Raw genomic sequence first — 15,107 nt, forward strand, 5'->3', positions numbered from 1 at the left:
GATCCTCTTGGGGAAAAAAGAAAAAATAAATCTATTAACCCTTAAAAACTCTGGTTAATTTCATAATCCTTGTTTTCCAGCTGCAGCAAGTTGAAATTTTGCAAAGTGTCTTACATGCAATTTGGGTTACCTTAAGCTTAAGTATTAAGCTTAAAGTCTCTTAAGTCCAAATTTTCAGCTCAGGAGATATGTAGTTACTGAGCAACTAATGAGAATAGGTCAGATATGCCTCATGTTAGATAATATTACTAGATACTTCTAAATCTTTGGCTTTGTACCTACACCCATTTTCAGCAGAGGAAGATGACACTGCTGCAGATTTTTGAAACTGTCAGGAACTAGCAAAGTGAATGTGCAGTAAGGAGAAAATGGTAGATGAATCCATCTTGGAGTGGCAGAATCTACTGAAAAAAGGGAAGAGAGTACTTGAGCCCATCCAGTCCCCTTTCTGAAGGCCTTTGATTTACATGCTGTCAGACTGAGCTCTCAATATTTGATATCTTGAAATAGATGGTTGGTAGTGGCCAGATTTTGCTTTGGCTGATGCAGACCTAAATCCTGTTCCTTTCCATAGGGGTTACACCTGTATCTTGGAGAGCAGGATTTGGCCTTGATAGTGTTCTCTTTGCCGATGCAGCTGATGATGCATGCTCAAAGGAACGGGAGAATGCAAATTCCCTGTAGGAAGGCAACCGCCAGCCATGTAAACAAAGAAGCCTTCTGGGTTTGCAGCAGTCAGCCCACTTAAGCTGCTGTTTCCATGGCGTACCAGATGCTGGAAAATACGGTTTCTTTAGAGAAAGAAGCTTTTCATAGTCCTGTATTATCTTGTTTGATAATGGACTGTCATCAGGCTGGTACCTCGATGTAGGGGCCACATGCAGGATGTCATACCCCCTCCTCACCCTGCTCCAACCCTTTTCAAATTGTTCTTGATTACAATTCATACTCTGTAGCTTCCAGACAAAGAGGAGGCCAAGTGATTTTTCTGTCCTGGAACAGCATCACTTACTATGTTTTTACACTTCATTGTTACTGCTTAATGTGTTACAATTCCTCCTGATGTGCATGGTCTCACCTCATAACATAGCACATTGGATTGCTTTTCAGTTTCATTCTGTTTTCCTTTAAAAATGTAATAGAGAGACATATGAAAACTAAAATACATCTTTCCCTATTTCTAATTTACTAACCTCTCCCCCCCCAAAAAAAAAATTACATCATTATAGCTCTTCACTTATGTCTGTTTAAACCTCTGTTTCTCAGTTTGCTTCCTCATCTTTGTGCTCACCCACAGGGTGGTCTTTGGGAGATGAGTAGAGGTCTCTGCCTCCATTTCTGTAGAACAGTTGCAATTATAAACCTTGACAAACCTGCAGTAATGGCTTTTGGAGCAGATTGACATTGGGTAGTGTAAAAAAGAAATGAAGTTGCCAGTAGTACTTATGAGGCTTGCTGTGTTTTCAAACATGACTCATAGGAGGAGGAGGAAGTTCTCAAGGTACTTGTCTGTTAGAAGCTGTATTCAGGAATGATGCTGCAAATCTGACAGGCCTATGTGTGACGTATCTCCTGACTGTGCACCTGAGATGGTCCATTGGCTTTTTTCCATGGCTATCAAATGTTAGTATCTCACTTTGCCCTCATTTCCATCCAGCTGAAAGGTTATACCTGTGGAAGTCAGCTGAAAATCTCTCAGGGACTTGGATAGGGATGTTGATTTTGATTTATAACTGCAAATGATAAGCAAATAAAGAAATACTCCTTTTGTAGCATTTCTGAAGCTTTTATCAAATGCAGTAATGCTTTCTTCATTACTACCTTTTTGTCTCTTCAGCTTTCTCTTCCTGTTCCTTTGCAACTGTATCTCCTTACTATCTTCCTACAGAGATTCACACATACCTTCCCTTGCCTGTGCTCTGGTCACTGCCACCTCTCAAGGCTTGGTGCAAGCAGTGTACTGGTGTTTCACCAGCAGCTTGGTGTTCTTCTGGATGCTCACCACACCACATGGAGCCTCAGACTGGCACCAGGACAGCAGCAGGACTGGTGTGGCTGGTGGGGTCAGGTAGTGCTGGGACTGTAGGCAGAGTGGGATGATGGTGCGTCCTGGGGTGTGGCAAACAAGGGCTGCCTCTGCTCCCAAGAATGCTTTGTCCTGATTATCTTGGTTGTTTTTCAACTCCATCCCTCCTACTGTCCTTCAGGTCTGTAGTTTGAGATGGGAGTTAATTTTAGTTAATTTTAAGCCAGTACAATCATTTAGGAGATTGCGAGGTGGAAAACCAGTTATCGGTTAACAGGACTGATTTGAAAAGTGCTCTGTCTGACTCTACTATGGTAGCAAGTCAGAGTGCTTCCAAGAAGCTGGCTTTCTGAAAGGCTTCTTCACAGAATCATTTGAAGCATAGGTTCCTTGTAAATGTTGAACTCATGCTGGCTCAAAGGAGCACAGCTGGTGGATACGTGGGCAATATGTACATGTGTTCTTGCAGTCCATAGGAAAGCTTAGCCAAAGGATGAAGAAGGACTGAGGGATTTGGACTTGTTTAGCTTGGAGAAGGCTCTGGAGAGACCTCATTGCAGCCTTCCAGTACTTGAAGGGTGCTTACAAACAAGAGGGGGACCAACTTTTCACACTGTTTAATAGTGATAGGACAAGGAGGAAAGGCATCAAACTAAAAGAGGGGAAATTTAGATTAGATATTGGGTGAAAGTTCTTTAAATAGAGGTTGGTGAGGCATTGGCACAGGCTGCCCTGAGAAGTTGTGGTGCCCCATCTCTGGAGGCTCAAGGCCGGGTTGGATGGAGCCCTGGGCAGCCTGAGCTGATGAGTGGCAGCCCTGCACATTGCATGGTGTTGGGACTGGGTGGGCTTTGGGAAGCATTTTGTCCCATTAAATATATAAACATATAAATTCCAGGATTAAAAACCAAACCATCAAAAAGAAATCAAATAAAAAAGCACACTTGTGTTAAAAAGAAAGAATTGAGTGGCTTTATAAAAGGAGGAATGGAGGTGGTGACAAGTACTTTACTCATCTGGCTGCTAAGTTAGCACCCAGGGGTGATAAATGAGGTAGCTACTTATGATTAACAGGTTTTCTTTTTAGTGTGCATGCATGTTATGAGGTCTTGTTTATTTATGTTTGAATTTTATATATTTATAGTAGTTTATATTGTTCTAGCTAATATTTTGTAGCATGTCTTAAAAACAAGAAAGCTTCCGTATGAGATGTAAGCATTCTACTCTGCCAGTGAGTTTTCTTTGAAAAATGAAGATAGATCACAATAGTCTATCTTGAATTAATATAAATGCAGATTAATGCAGTCAAATGTGTTATTTTTCCATAGATAAGTTACAAACACAATGCAGTATGACTTTCAAATATTGCAGTTTTGTTAAAAACAGATTTCTTTATAGTCACTTTTGGGAATAAATTTTACACACCTTCTTTCAGATTAATCAATTTGAATTCATTTGGGGCACTAACAGTTTAGTTCAGCAGCAGACAGATTTATATAAATGGATACCAATTTTCATCAATTATGAAAATCAAGCGCAGTGTAAATTCCAAAAGTTTGTTAAAATAAATCTGCTTACTATTCTACGGAATCTCCCAGCGGACTGCCTTTGCTAAATTCCAAATCACTCAAAAAAAAAAAAAAAAGAAACAATAAAACGCACCAAACAAACAACAAAAAAAAAACCCAAAAACTCAAAAAGCCCGAGACAATCTTTCAATGTTACCTATATTTCTTTAGTGTGTAGTAAGGCATATACTATGTTATAATAATAATAATATCATTTTTTTCCATCCACGCGCATATTAGAAAAAAATGAGTAAGGACCTTGATCATGAAGTTAGTTAAAAAAAAAAACAAAAACAAAAAACCAATGTTTGGAAGCGTGGGAGTCCAATGGAAACATGTTTAATGGCTTGCCAGATATTTTTCCTTCACTCATCATTTCTAGACTCTTCGTTCAGAAATGGGCCAAGGGAGCAAGATGAGATTGAGTTAATACCGTGGCTCTTACAGTTGAGGTTCAGAGCTTTGGTGTGAGTGTTAGCAGCACTGTGTAATAGGATTTCTGTTAAGTACTGTTCTAAAATACTGTGATATTTTTCTTTTACCCAGGGCTTTTGGGAAAACCACACAAAACTCATAACGGAGTATGGACCTATTTGTGGGTAAGCTTAGCTGTACCATCAGCTTTCTGCTCCTGTGGTTCTTGCTGTTTGCTTTGGTTTGGGTTTATTGCTAGGGAGAGGAGAATATACCACGACAAGCTGCTCATTAAAATGCAGAGTGCAATATTTCAGTCTGGGTGATAGATGTGGACGTTATTTGATCACACACAAAAAGTAACATTGGCTTGTTTTATTTCAGTATTTGGTGTTGGACTTCATTCTTCCCATATAAATTATTATTATTTTTTTTTTTTCAGAACTATACAAAGCTACCTGCAACAATTTTCCTTTTTCATCTGCGCATTCTTTCTATTTATGGTGAAGAGCAGAAATAATAACTTAATTTCTTAAACAAAATAGCACAAACAGAACCTACCCAATCTATGAAATAGTGTGAATTTGGCTCAGCTGTTGCTATTTATATTTATGCAGAAATATTAATCTTAAAATACAATGAAATACAGTCTAGAGATGAGGCATTCCTCTCTAAAGCTCAGTTGTGCTCCCTTAGCAGGTTATTAGGAGTGAAGAAGGTCCTTCATCCCAGCACTTCCATGTTTCTGTGAATATTATTTCTTTTCCAAGATCTGCTTTCCAGTTTTTGTGGTTTTAACTGGAAATGCAGTTGCTTTACAGTAACTTCTATTGCTGTGGTCAGTTGGTGCTTCTAGCATAAATATTATTCTAATATTTAGGTATCAAATAATATCCACAAAGTATATACAATATCTTTTTTTTTTTTTTTTTTTTTTTTTTTTTTTTTTTTTGTTTGAGTGTTCTCTAAGGTTTTTAAGATACAGTATTAGTATACCATATAAGTATTTGTGTATTTGTTCGTAAATAATATAAATATGCTTTGGATGGTCTTCCACTTAAAAAAAAATAATCCCCCACAACAACAAACAACCTCTACCAGCCATAGAAAGCCCCAATTGCAGCTTTCTTGTGGCATTTACGCTCAGCCCTAAGGACAAAGTCCTGAAAGAAGCAGTGGAAATAACGAATTCCAAGGGTTAGGTACTTGTCTAAGAGAAAATTATACATTGTCTTGCCTGACCAGGAGTGGAGAAATATATTCATTAACACTGTAGCAATTTGTATGTTGTGTAACAAATGGAAAATGACTGAAGCTTATTATCTCCATGACCTTTGGTGTGATGACGTTAAATAACAATAATGCAGGAACAGTGACATTCCTTCCTCAGCATATTTCCCTCCTTATTAATATCATACCTATTTTTTCTAAGCTGAATTTGAGACAAGTTGCTATTTAGTTGTCTGGTTTTTTGACCAGGCAGAGGAGGCTTTCTCATGGGAGAAAGAAATATATAATTACAGACTTTGAGCAAATAGATAAAAAGTTTTGTTTTTCCAGTCTACCCATAGCTGTCAGAGAATGAAGCTTCTCTGCTTTGGTTACTAAGCTGGATGGTGGTGGTAGTGGTCAGCAAGAACAACTCTCCCTCCTTGGGATCCAGTAGGTGGGCAGATTGAGTGTAATTGCATACCATTTATTGTGTGCTTGAAAAGCTTCATTTGAGAGAGATCTGGGATGCTGGCAGGGAATAAATGCTGCTTTTGATATTTCCCAGGAAAACAAAGTTGGGCTCAGACATTGCTGTGTTTGAGGTAAGATTGATTTGTAGTTGAAGGAAGACATTTGGAAACTTGACTTACTGAGCTGACATTCAATAGGTGTGTGGTATGTGTCAGGCGGGTATTTATCGTGGTTCTGTCAATTAAAGAATTTTTTTCTCCTTCTCTGTACATCTGTTTGATTATATTTGTGGTTCTTTGAACTAGCAGTAAATGGTAGGTGCGCTTCTGTGCACAACCCCAGCGAAGTATTGGATCTGGCAGTTAGAAGAAGATGTGGCATTTTGCTTTTTCCAGATTGAAAACTGCTTTCCAATAAGCATAAAGAGCAATGATCTTTATTTCTACAGTGGTGAAGTGAGTTGAATACAAATCTTTGGAACTAAAGGCTTTTTTCCTTTCTAAGGTCACTTGAATAGTCTGAATGATACCATCACAACTGTTTTCTTTTGTGTGTGAATTGGTTTCCTTGACAACAGGATGTCAAATCAACTTTTCAGCTTTAATCAAGTCAAAACAATATATCCCTTCCATTCCAAAAGGCCTCAAGTCGTAGAGAATTATTTCAAGTAAGGCTTTTGTAGGTCACAAAAGCATTTTTTTCTTCGCTCCTGTGTGCTGATCCAAAGGAGAGGTGATGGTATTACTCTTTTATATGGAGAGACAATGCAAATTGTCTTTGGATGTGAATGTGTGCTGTGAAAACTGTCTGTTTTCATACAGAGGTGGCCCAAGATGGAGGCCGAGGGGGAAACGAACAGCTCTGGTTGCTGTAAAAGTAGAGGTGGAGCATTTCTGTTCAGTGGGGAAAAGCCATGCCACTGATACCACTTCTGATGAGTTCATGCATCAAAGTGATAGGCTTTGGTTTGGCTGTGTTTTTGAGCATCTTAAAAAAAATAAATTAAAATCTACCCTCTAAAATGTATGTGCTGGTTCTCCGAAGCAAAAATACAAAGTGAACAATATCCTGCTTGGAAAGCAATGTAGTCTTGGTTTCGGTTACTTTAGTCTCTTATTTTTAGGTTATTCTTTTTTAATGTTTTATTTTCACCCCACTAAATCCAACTGTTTTATTTCAATTGCAGACCGTGACAACTAGTGAGAAATAGCTGGTAAGAGGAGACAAAGAAATAAGGAACTTCTGGTGGTGAAGAGGAGAAGTGAATGGGTAGTGTACTTGATAGAATCAGAATGGCAATTGCTAATATGTTAGCACAGCTGTATAGGCAATGATTTGATTTTATTTCACATACATGCTTTGTATGCATGTGCCCTCTTACTGTGATTGCATCATTATGACTTAACAGTACTGTGAGTACTGGTGATTTGGAGGGGGAGAATAAATAACAGATTATTGGCCCAACAATACACCACCAGCAAATAATGAGAAAATAGAACACAGCCACAAGGCAGGTAACTGCTTCTGGGATCAGTGAATCTATTCTGCTTTCAGCCACGGCAGTGCGTTTGAACGTGAGGAAGAATGTAGGAGTTCATAATGTAGATCTTGCTGTGTATAATAAAGAATGAAAGATTTAAATTTGGCGCAATTTGTGGGGTGATGCCCTTTCTTCATTGCCTGTTGCATCAGAAACAACTTGCACCAGATCAAACCCTACTCTTACTCTTCGTTCACTTGAACGCTCAACTCAACCTTCTGTGAGAATTGTGAACAACTGTGTAGTAGAATGAGTGCTAACCAGGACAGGAACAAAGTATAAGGCAGAGGTGAAGAAACTGGTTCAAAAGAAGCAAGAAGAGCAAGCTTGGATTAAAACACTCCTACAAATGAGGCAGCAGAGAGTTTGAGTCCAGGGCTGTCAGATTATGTACTGCTAAGTGAAGTCAACAAGCTCAAAATGTGCATTTTCTGATGGCGGGGAGGAATTAATGAGAATGTTTCTGAGATGTGGTTTTAAACCAGTGTCAGTCCTCGTTGAATCCATCAGCAGCAAACTGCAGCTACCTGTGCAGATCTTCTACTGGCTTCCTGCATTAGCATCCCATGATCAGCGCATTATCACAGAAAACAAGTCAAGATACAGGTAAAAAAAAAATAATAAATGGGTTCACGTGCACTCCTGGAGCACTTCATGAGAACATGGATGTGAGTGTAGCTCTATTCCCTTCTTGTTTTGCAGTAGGTTACTTCAACACATTTTAAAGTAATACAAAGTAAGCAACTTAAAATAGGGCAGACAATTCAGGTGTTTACAAAATTATACATTGTCTGTTTTTTCTGTTAGTTTTCTTTTTTTGATTAAAGACTTGAATAGTTTCCTAATAGATCATTATTGGAACCAAGACTTAGTCTGGTCACTTAAATGGTTGGGTGGTTTAAAGGATTAGGATAGATCATGTAGCCAGTCACTAACTTGAAATGTGTCCAGGGCTTAGTTGTGATTGTAAACTACACTGGCAGCTGACAGCTTTTCAGAAGTCTATGCAGCTGGAGTTTGTTCTGTCTTAATGCTTGACTTCTCCTCTCCTGAAAAAATGGTTGCTGCAGATGGCACTAGTTAGCATTCCTGCAGATGAGTCCTGAGTCAAACGGTTGTGGACAAAAAACAGGCTTTTCTTGCTGTGGCTGCTGGCCTTTGCAGCAGGGCTGAGGCACGCCGGTCTGTCCCTGCAGAGATCTGGGGCTTTCCCCTTCAGAAGAGTGACATGCTTTTGTGGGATTTGGAAGCCTGGAACTTTTCATGAGTCAGTTTCTCTCCTTAAACACGGTATTGAGGACCTGAAGTGGACAAGGGCAGGATTTCATCCTGCAGGAGCAACTGGTGTCTTCATCATGCGCTTAATTTATCTGAAGAAACACCTTTTGTGCTGCCATTTTAATTTCACAAGCTTATTGGGTTTTGTTTGTTTGTTTGTTTGTTTGTTGTTGCTGTTGTGTTTTTTACCTCTTGGTTTTCAGCTTTATTCAACTCTTAGTGTCTCTCCACAGTAATCCCAGGGCAGGCATTCTCATCTTGTCTCTGACGGCTCATGCAAAGAATTAATTTAGTTTTATGAAACAATCTTACCCTGTTTGGTTTCCTCTTTTACACTGGGGGTCTAATGGACTTTCTACCTCTCCCATGGCCCTTTCTGTATTTTGATAATTTAGACAATTCACTTTTCATATTTCAGTTAGAGAAAATCATTCCTGGGCAAGCAAAGGAGAGAGAATTGAAGCAAGCTTCCTGTATCTGATCTACAGCTCCTCGTAATCTCTGTCTTGCATTTAACCTGATAAAGATTTTTGGTAGCTTCACTTACTTGGATTTTTGTTTTCTTAAAGCCAAACAATTTTTTGGCCAGAGTTGAGGCTTTCAGAATCTGTCAGGATTCTTTTCTTCACAGTCTTTTCATTTCTGTATTTTGATAAGGCCCTTTGACTTTAAAGGATTATTGAACACACCTATAACTGCTGTTGTGAAATAATTCTCTTTTTCCACTAAATTCTTACAACCTCTGGACATCACACAGAAAACCCTTAAACGTGTTTCTAACTTTGAGAACAAGAGTAATACCATTAAAGTCAATGGTGCTACTCAACTTGCTTCAAGTTAGGCAGAAGTTTATCTACCCTGATGAGTCAGCACTGTAAGAGAAACAATTACATTTGTGCTGAAAAATATTTTAACTGCTGCTGGTACACATAAGCACCTAGGTTTATTGTAGCTGAAAGAAGTTAATGGGGAGAAAAATATTTCTCCCTCCTCCCCACCCTCTCTTTTGACAGCACTTCGCATGTAGACAATTTTATTGTTCCTCTGAGTAATGTGCTAGCCGTTCTCTCTGAGATGGAAAAGATTATCTCAAGAATTGACTGAACAATAGGGGAATCTTAATATTCTTCTGTTAAACTCTTAAAGCACAACCCTCCCTTTTGTTTTTAATCAACACTTCTAGAATTTGCTAACAGTAACCTGTTTTTAATAAGCCTTTTTAAAAAGAACCCAAACCTAGCAATTTTTCTGGCTAAAATTCAGTGCCACAGTGCAATGGTACATTTCCACCCAACTCCCCACACTTAACCATTATTAGGTATTGGTTGCATTTAGTCCCAGTAGTTAAATCAAGCTGTTGGAACAACTCGTGAGAATTATTTAGAGAAATATCATCACCAGTTTCTCTTCTATCTAGAGCTAATTAGTCTTGAAGACATAGTCTTTTATGAGACTAGTGCCTAGAGCTTTACCCAAAAGGTGACATGCCACTCTGTTTAGAGAATTGGAGTCTAGTGTTGTTGTTGCAGTGTAATGGGTTTTGTGGGCTGCCGCTCATTGTGAAGAGTTTAAGTTTGGTGTACAGAGGCCTGTGGAATGCAGTTTATAGGCGGAATTTATGGTAAATTAGTTGACTAGTTTAATTCTGGTGTGTTCCAAATGTGCTTTGGTTTCTGGGACATTGCAAATTGAAGCTCTGTGTACTTGTAATGTTGAAGGCATTTATTTATGAGTTCTTCCTAGCCATGGAGAAAATCTTGAATGTAGACTGTGACCTCCCACAAGATCCATACAGTATGAGCTCGTCTACTCTGTGAAGACTTTTTTATTTTGTCACTATAGCCTCTTGCGGTCTCATCTCCAAAGACCCTTTTACTCTGGGTATTCACAAACATTGGACTCAAAGGCCCATTGAAATGTCGTGGTCCCAGCCTTCAGTGCAGGTGAAGCCATTTGGATGGGAGTTTGATGCAAGTGATGCACCAAAACCTTCTGTCTCCTCTGAGACCTCAAATATTTTCCTGGGCTGACTGCGTGCAGGCATGTGCACCCTGCTGCATTTTTTCCAAGCTTCTCTCCTCCATCTCTGTCTGCTCCATCGTTTTATTGCAGCTGTCCAAGCAGACGTAAGTCGAAGACTTGATGTAATCTTTTACAGCTCTGGAAAGGGAGTGTGAAATGCAACCAAAGGAGATGGACATTTTATATGTTCTTGGCAAGGCAAAAAAGAGAGCGTCGGTCAGCTGTACCATGTTCCTAATGCTCATTTCTGTGTAATCTGATGTGGTTGTAGCTTCAGTGAATTAGTGTTTGCACAGAGGAAAATTCCCTGGTCAGGGCATCTCCATGGAGTTGGTGTTGAGTGGACATGGAAAGGCTCAATGAGGTTGGACAGAGTTACATCAGCTCTGAAGCAGCAGTGCAGGCCCTTGTAACATGCCTCAGCATTCGAGGAACTTGACTGAATCATGGTCTACTTCTACTTCTTCATCTGCAGCTGTGGCTGAGTGCAGGTTTCACCCCTGCTTGCTCCCAGGGAGGTGTCTCCTAGAGCCCACGTTTTCTTTCGCATCGGTAGCGCAGCACTCAGCTGTTAAAGCATAATCCTTGTGAGCTCAAGGTTAAGATTATTTGAAAACTACTTCTTTAGAAAACATGCTGTCTGAGTAGCGTTTTATATCTAATATACAATGCAGGTGATCTTTTGATCTGTACTGCCTGCTTCTTAGCTAATTAGTGCTTAAAATCATCGTTTTAAAGGGTTGGAGATGTCACTGCTTAACAGATTGCCTCATCTTATTGTGTGACACTTCTGATCAGTACCCGCATATCAGCATGTATCATCTTAATTTAAAGGAGGAGGAGGGAATATTCTGAGTGAACACCGTAATTACAAAAACTAGTTTACTACATTTAATTTCACCTTGAATCTATCCTTTTCACCATCTACCAGAACCTGCCTTCCTTAAATTTCTTAACAGGCTGTGAAATTCACCTTGTAATTTTTTCTCTTTTCCACCTTTTGGAAAGAAATGTGCTGAGGGCTTTAAAGACTGAAAAATCTGGGTCGTTCTTCTAGTATCTTATTTGAAAGTATAGGAAAGTAGCAGTATTATATAATATGCACAGCAAAATCAATGCTTTATTAGAATTTTCTGTAGTATCCAGAAATACTGCTGCAAACCTGAAGCAGATGCATATAATAACATCATGTCCAGTAGCTATTAATGGTCACTAACTTCACCAGTTATGTATCTGATTACGTATGTACTATGGTGTTTCCTGTGCCACACAAGGTAAATTTTAAAGGAAACTCCTGAATCATTTCCTCATTCTTCACACAGAGGAGGAAAATGCATCATCACCCTCAGCCCCTTCCCCTTCTTGAGGTTACTGCCTTTCCAGTTTGCTTCCTGCTGCCAGTTTACCCTTCTTTGTGGCAGCAGAAAGAAATCCAGAACAACTCATGTCTACCTTCTCAAATGCTATAAGAGGCATCAAGCAAAAAGGATTTCCCTTCCCTAACAAGGAGAAGGGTGCAGAGAAGAGGCTGGAAACCAGCAGCGAGTTGCGCATCCCAGTTTTCTGCCAGGAACTCCAGGAGGCTGCTTCTGGTCAGAGCTTTCTCTGCGTGCTGGGGAGTCCTTACCAAAGGCCTTGTAAGATCTCCAACTGCAAGGGCACCCAGCTGTGGTGAAGGACTGTGTCTTAGGGGTGGTGGCATCTTATTTTCTTAGAAATTGTCATAGTATCCTCTTTGAGGATTACCGCAACTGCTTTGCCCAGGTATATGCAGAGAGAAACTTACCATTCTATTACTGCCTCTTGTCCTTACATAATTCCACCAGTTTGGCTCTGGAGTGCTTGGTTTTCTGTTTTAATTTTTACCTTGATAAGTTTCTTTTGTAGACATCATTTTCATGCTTCTGGCTGTATTTTTTTTCTGTAGACATTTGCTCTGGCTTTGTTTTCTTCCTTCCCCCTATCCTCTTCTACCCTCTGCCATCTTTCCCCCATACTCTAATTTTTGTTCCTCCTTTATTTCCTTATCCATGTTGAGCTGAAAACAGTAATCTGACCTGAAAATTTTTACGTCATTCCAAGGTTTTTATGTACTTCCATAAATCTCTTCATTACTTTTTTATTGTTTTGTCATATATTGGTTTTAGTTTTTCCTCTACCTTATTAGTCTGGGGATCAATTTTAGTCGTCTATGTTTTATTAGTTGTAAAAGGAGCAAAATATCTCCTTTTTCGTTGTTGGTTTGGCACCATCTTCAAATTACCCTTTTTCTCTCTTTGACTGTCTCTCTTCCTTCCCTAGAGAGCCTGCTTTATGTCAGACCTTCTGCTGGTAGTGAACTGGCTATGATTTCATCAGGCAATAGGCAAAAGTGCAGCCCACTACAGGGAAAAAAGTTGTTTTGAGATGTTATGCTATTTTTTTTTTTTCTGGCTTGGGGAGTGTGGAATGAGCTGAGCCACCATTACCCTGGGGATTGTGAATCTTCCCTTCCTTCCATTAAATTTGGTAGCAAAACTGAAGACTTGTCTTGAAGGAGGATTTATTTTAGTCACACTGATAAAATTGTACAGGTGTAATTAAACAGCTACCATCGTGTCAAAAAAAAACCCACACCTCATCCCGTGTATAAACACGGAAGTTCCAGAATGGCACAAACTAAATCAAGGACAGAAGGGATCAATTCCTCCAGCAGCTGTTATATTGGTACAGCTATGCCCCCATAGGAATTTTTCCTAGTCTAACTGTATTAGAATTCAAACCACTTCTTGTCATGAATCTCTTCTCTTCCCCTATGTAAGCAAGCTTGAAAGTAGTGCTCTGAACATTCAAGCTATTGTTTACTTCAGTGTAGCTCCGTTAAAGCATGGAGCCATGACTATATGAGGATTTGACCCAATGTTTTGGGTTTCTCTCATGTTTATATAACTTGGATTTCTGAATGATGATACCTATTGAATAAAATCAGGTTTGGTATCCAGACGTCTCTAAGTAGTTTACAGAAAAAGGAATGAGCTGGTAGCAATGTTCTGACTCTGCAAGGGCTTGCAGTAGCCATTTTATCACTGAGCAATAAGCCAAGCTTTTCTCTCAGTGTTGGAATCTATCTTATTGAAAAAGGGTTTGGCAAGGACACTGGGAATTGCTGCAGTGTCTTTTAAAAATGACATTATAAGAGGGTCTTGGTTCTTGGGGACCTCTTATCCCATGGAACATCATATGAAATACTCTGAAGGGCAAAACAAAGTAGTGTGAAAGCAGCTTAATGATTTTCTGTTTTCACTAACTGTCCATTTGGTCCATCAGGTAATAAATAAGCTGTGCTTGGGATAGGAAAATGAGCAAGTCAGTCTACAAGCAGAAAATCTAGAGAGGCAAGGATTAAAGCAGATCAGATAGTAGTGTAATATCACATGGACAAATGCTGACCTTTAATTATTGCATTATTTTCTACTAAAATAATTTAAATTCTGATTTTTGAGGCAGCTAAATGTATTGCAAAATTGTAAGGTTAATACTTGGAGTGAATAAATGTACTTTTACTGTAGACCTAAATTTCTCTTGAGACAATGGCATTTTGTATGCTTTTGTGCAGTAACTAGCACAACTGGATTTTCACCAATAGTAAAAAACAGAACTGGGCTTATGAAAATAGTTGCTGTTGGTTTTCTTAGCAAAGTGCTTAAATAAAAACATAACTTTTAGACTTTCAAAAAAAAAAAAGTAGCCCCTGATGCCTCATTGATACTCTGTTGTGTTTATACATACATATGACTGCTGTAGATGTTGCATTCTGAATAATTCCCCATCCCATGCATCTTTGAACATGCCATTCTGAATACTGCATTTCTGGAGGCTTCTGTTCACATGATGTGCTCTGGCTGACACCCTCAAAATCTGCAGGCTGTCGCTGCTTGCCCTCTTTCTGGGGGAGTCGAAGTAATGGGTTGTGCTGGGGCTAGAGGGGAAGAGGCATTTGCTAGCAGCACTGAAACTACCTTGAAGGCAGCATTGAATATTTAACTGTACGGTCTCTGTTGGATTGAGCAGGCTTCAGGTGTGGAGAGCATGATCAATAAGTACAAATATTAAAAGTGGTGCCTTCTCCCTTCCTTCTTTGCCTACAGGACCTGAGGTATCTGAATTCCCCAGACAATTGCTCATACATTCACATTTTCATTTGCTGGGTTTATAGCAAAATTGTTCCAGCTATTGGGAGGGGCAGCTATCAAAGATGTACAGGCACTGCCATTGTGTTTTATTGTTCCAGTCCATTTTTCCTTGTGAGTGGAGGTGGGAGTTTTTCAGTGGGTTGGTTTTTTGTTTTTGCCTTCTCTTTCTTTATAGCATGTATAACCTTTTTATTGTCAGTCTTCAATCATTTTTGATAGATCAATATATTTACTTCAGTGATGGTTCATCCCACAGCTGTCTGTATTTTTTTTTTGCTTTGTTTATAGGGACTGTGCATAAATTCAGTGACTTGCATCTCTGCTATGCTTCTCTTGCTACATGAGAATCAAATGACTTAATCTTGCCCTAACAACTTTATGTTTAGAAGGAATGTGTATTGTTT

General features: G+C 39.2%; 1 protein-coding gene across 1 annotated transcript in view; it reads left to right on the forward strand.

The window, feature by feature from the left end:
- Nucleotides 1-15,107, forward strand: part of TBXAS1 (thromboxane A synthase 1) — a gene marked incomplete at both ends in the record, with an annotated part of 227,428 nt that overhangs the window by 70,625 nt on the left and 141,696 nt on the right. The window contains one exon of the mRNA XM_079549659.1: nucleotides 4,141-4,193. Within this exon, the coding sequence (XP_079405785.1) occupies nucleotides 4,141-4,193 (53 nt within the window). The remainder of the gene's footprint in view (nucleotides 1-4,140; nucleotides 4,194-15,107) is intronic.

This window comes from Tetrao urogallus (genome assembly GCF_951394365.1).
Source record: "Tetrao urogallus genome assembly, chromosome: 1".
In the NCBI taxonomy this organism is placed as follows: domain Eukaryota; kingdom Metazoa; phylum Chordata; class Aves; order Galliformes; family Phasianidae; genus Tetrao; species Tetrao urogallus.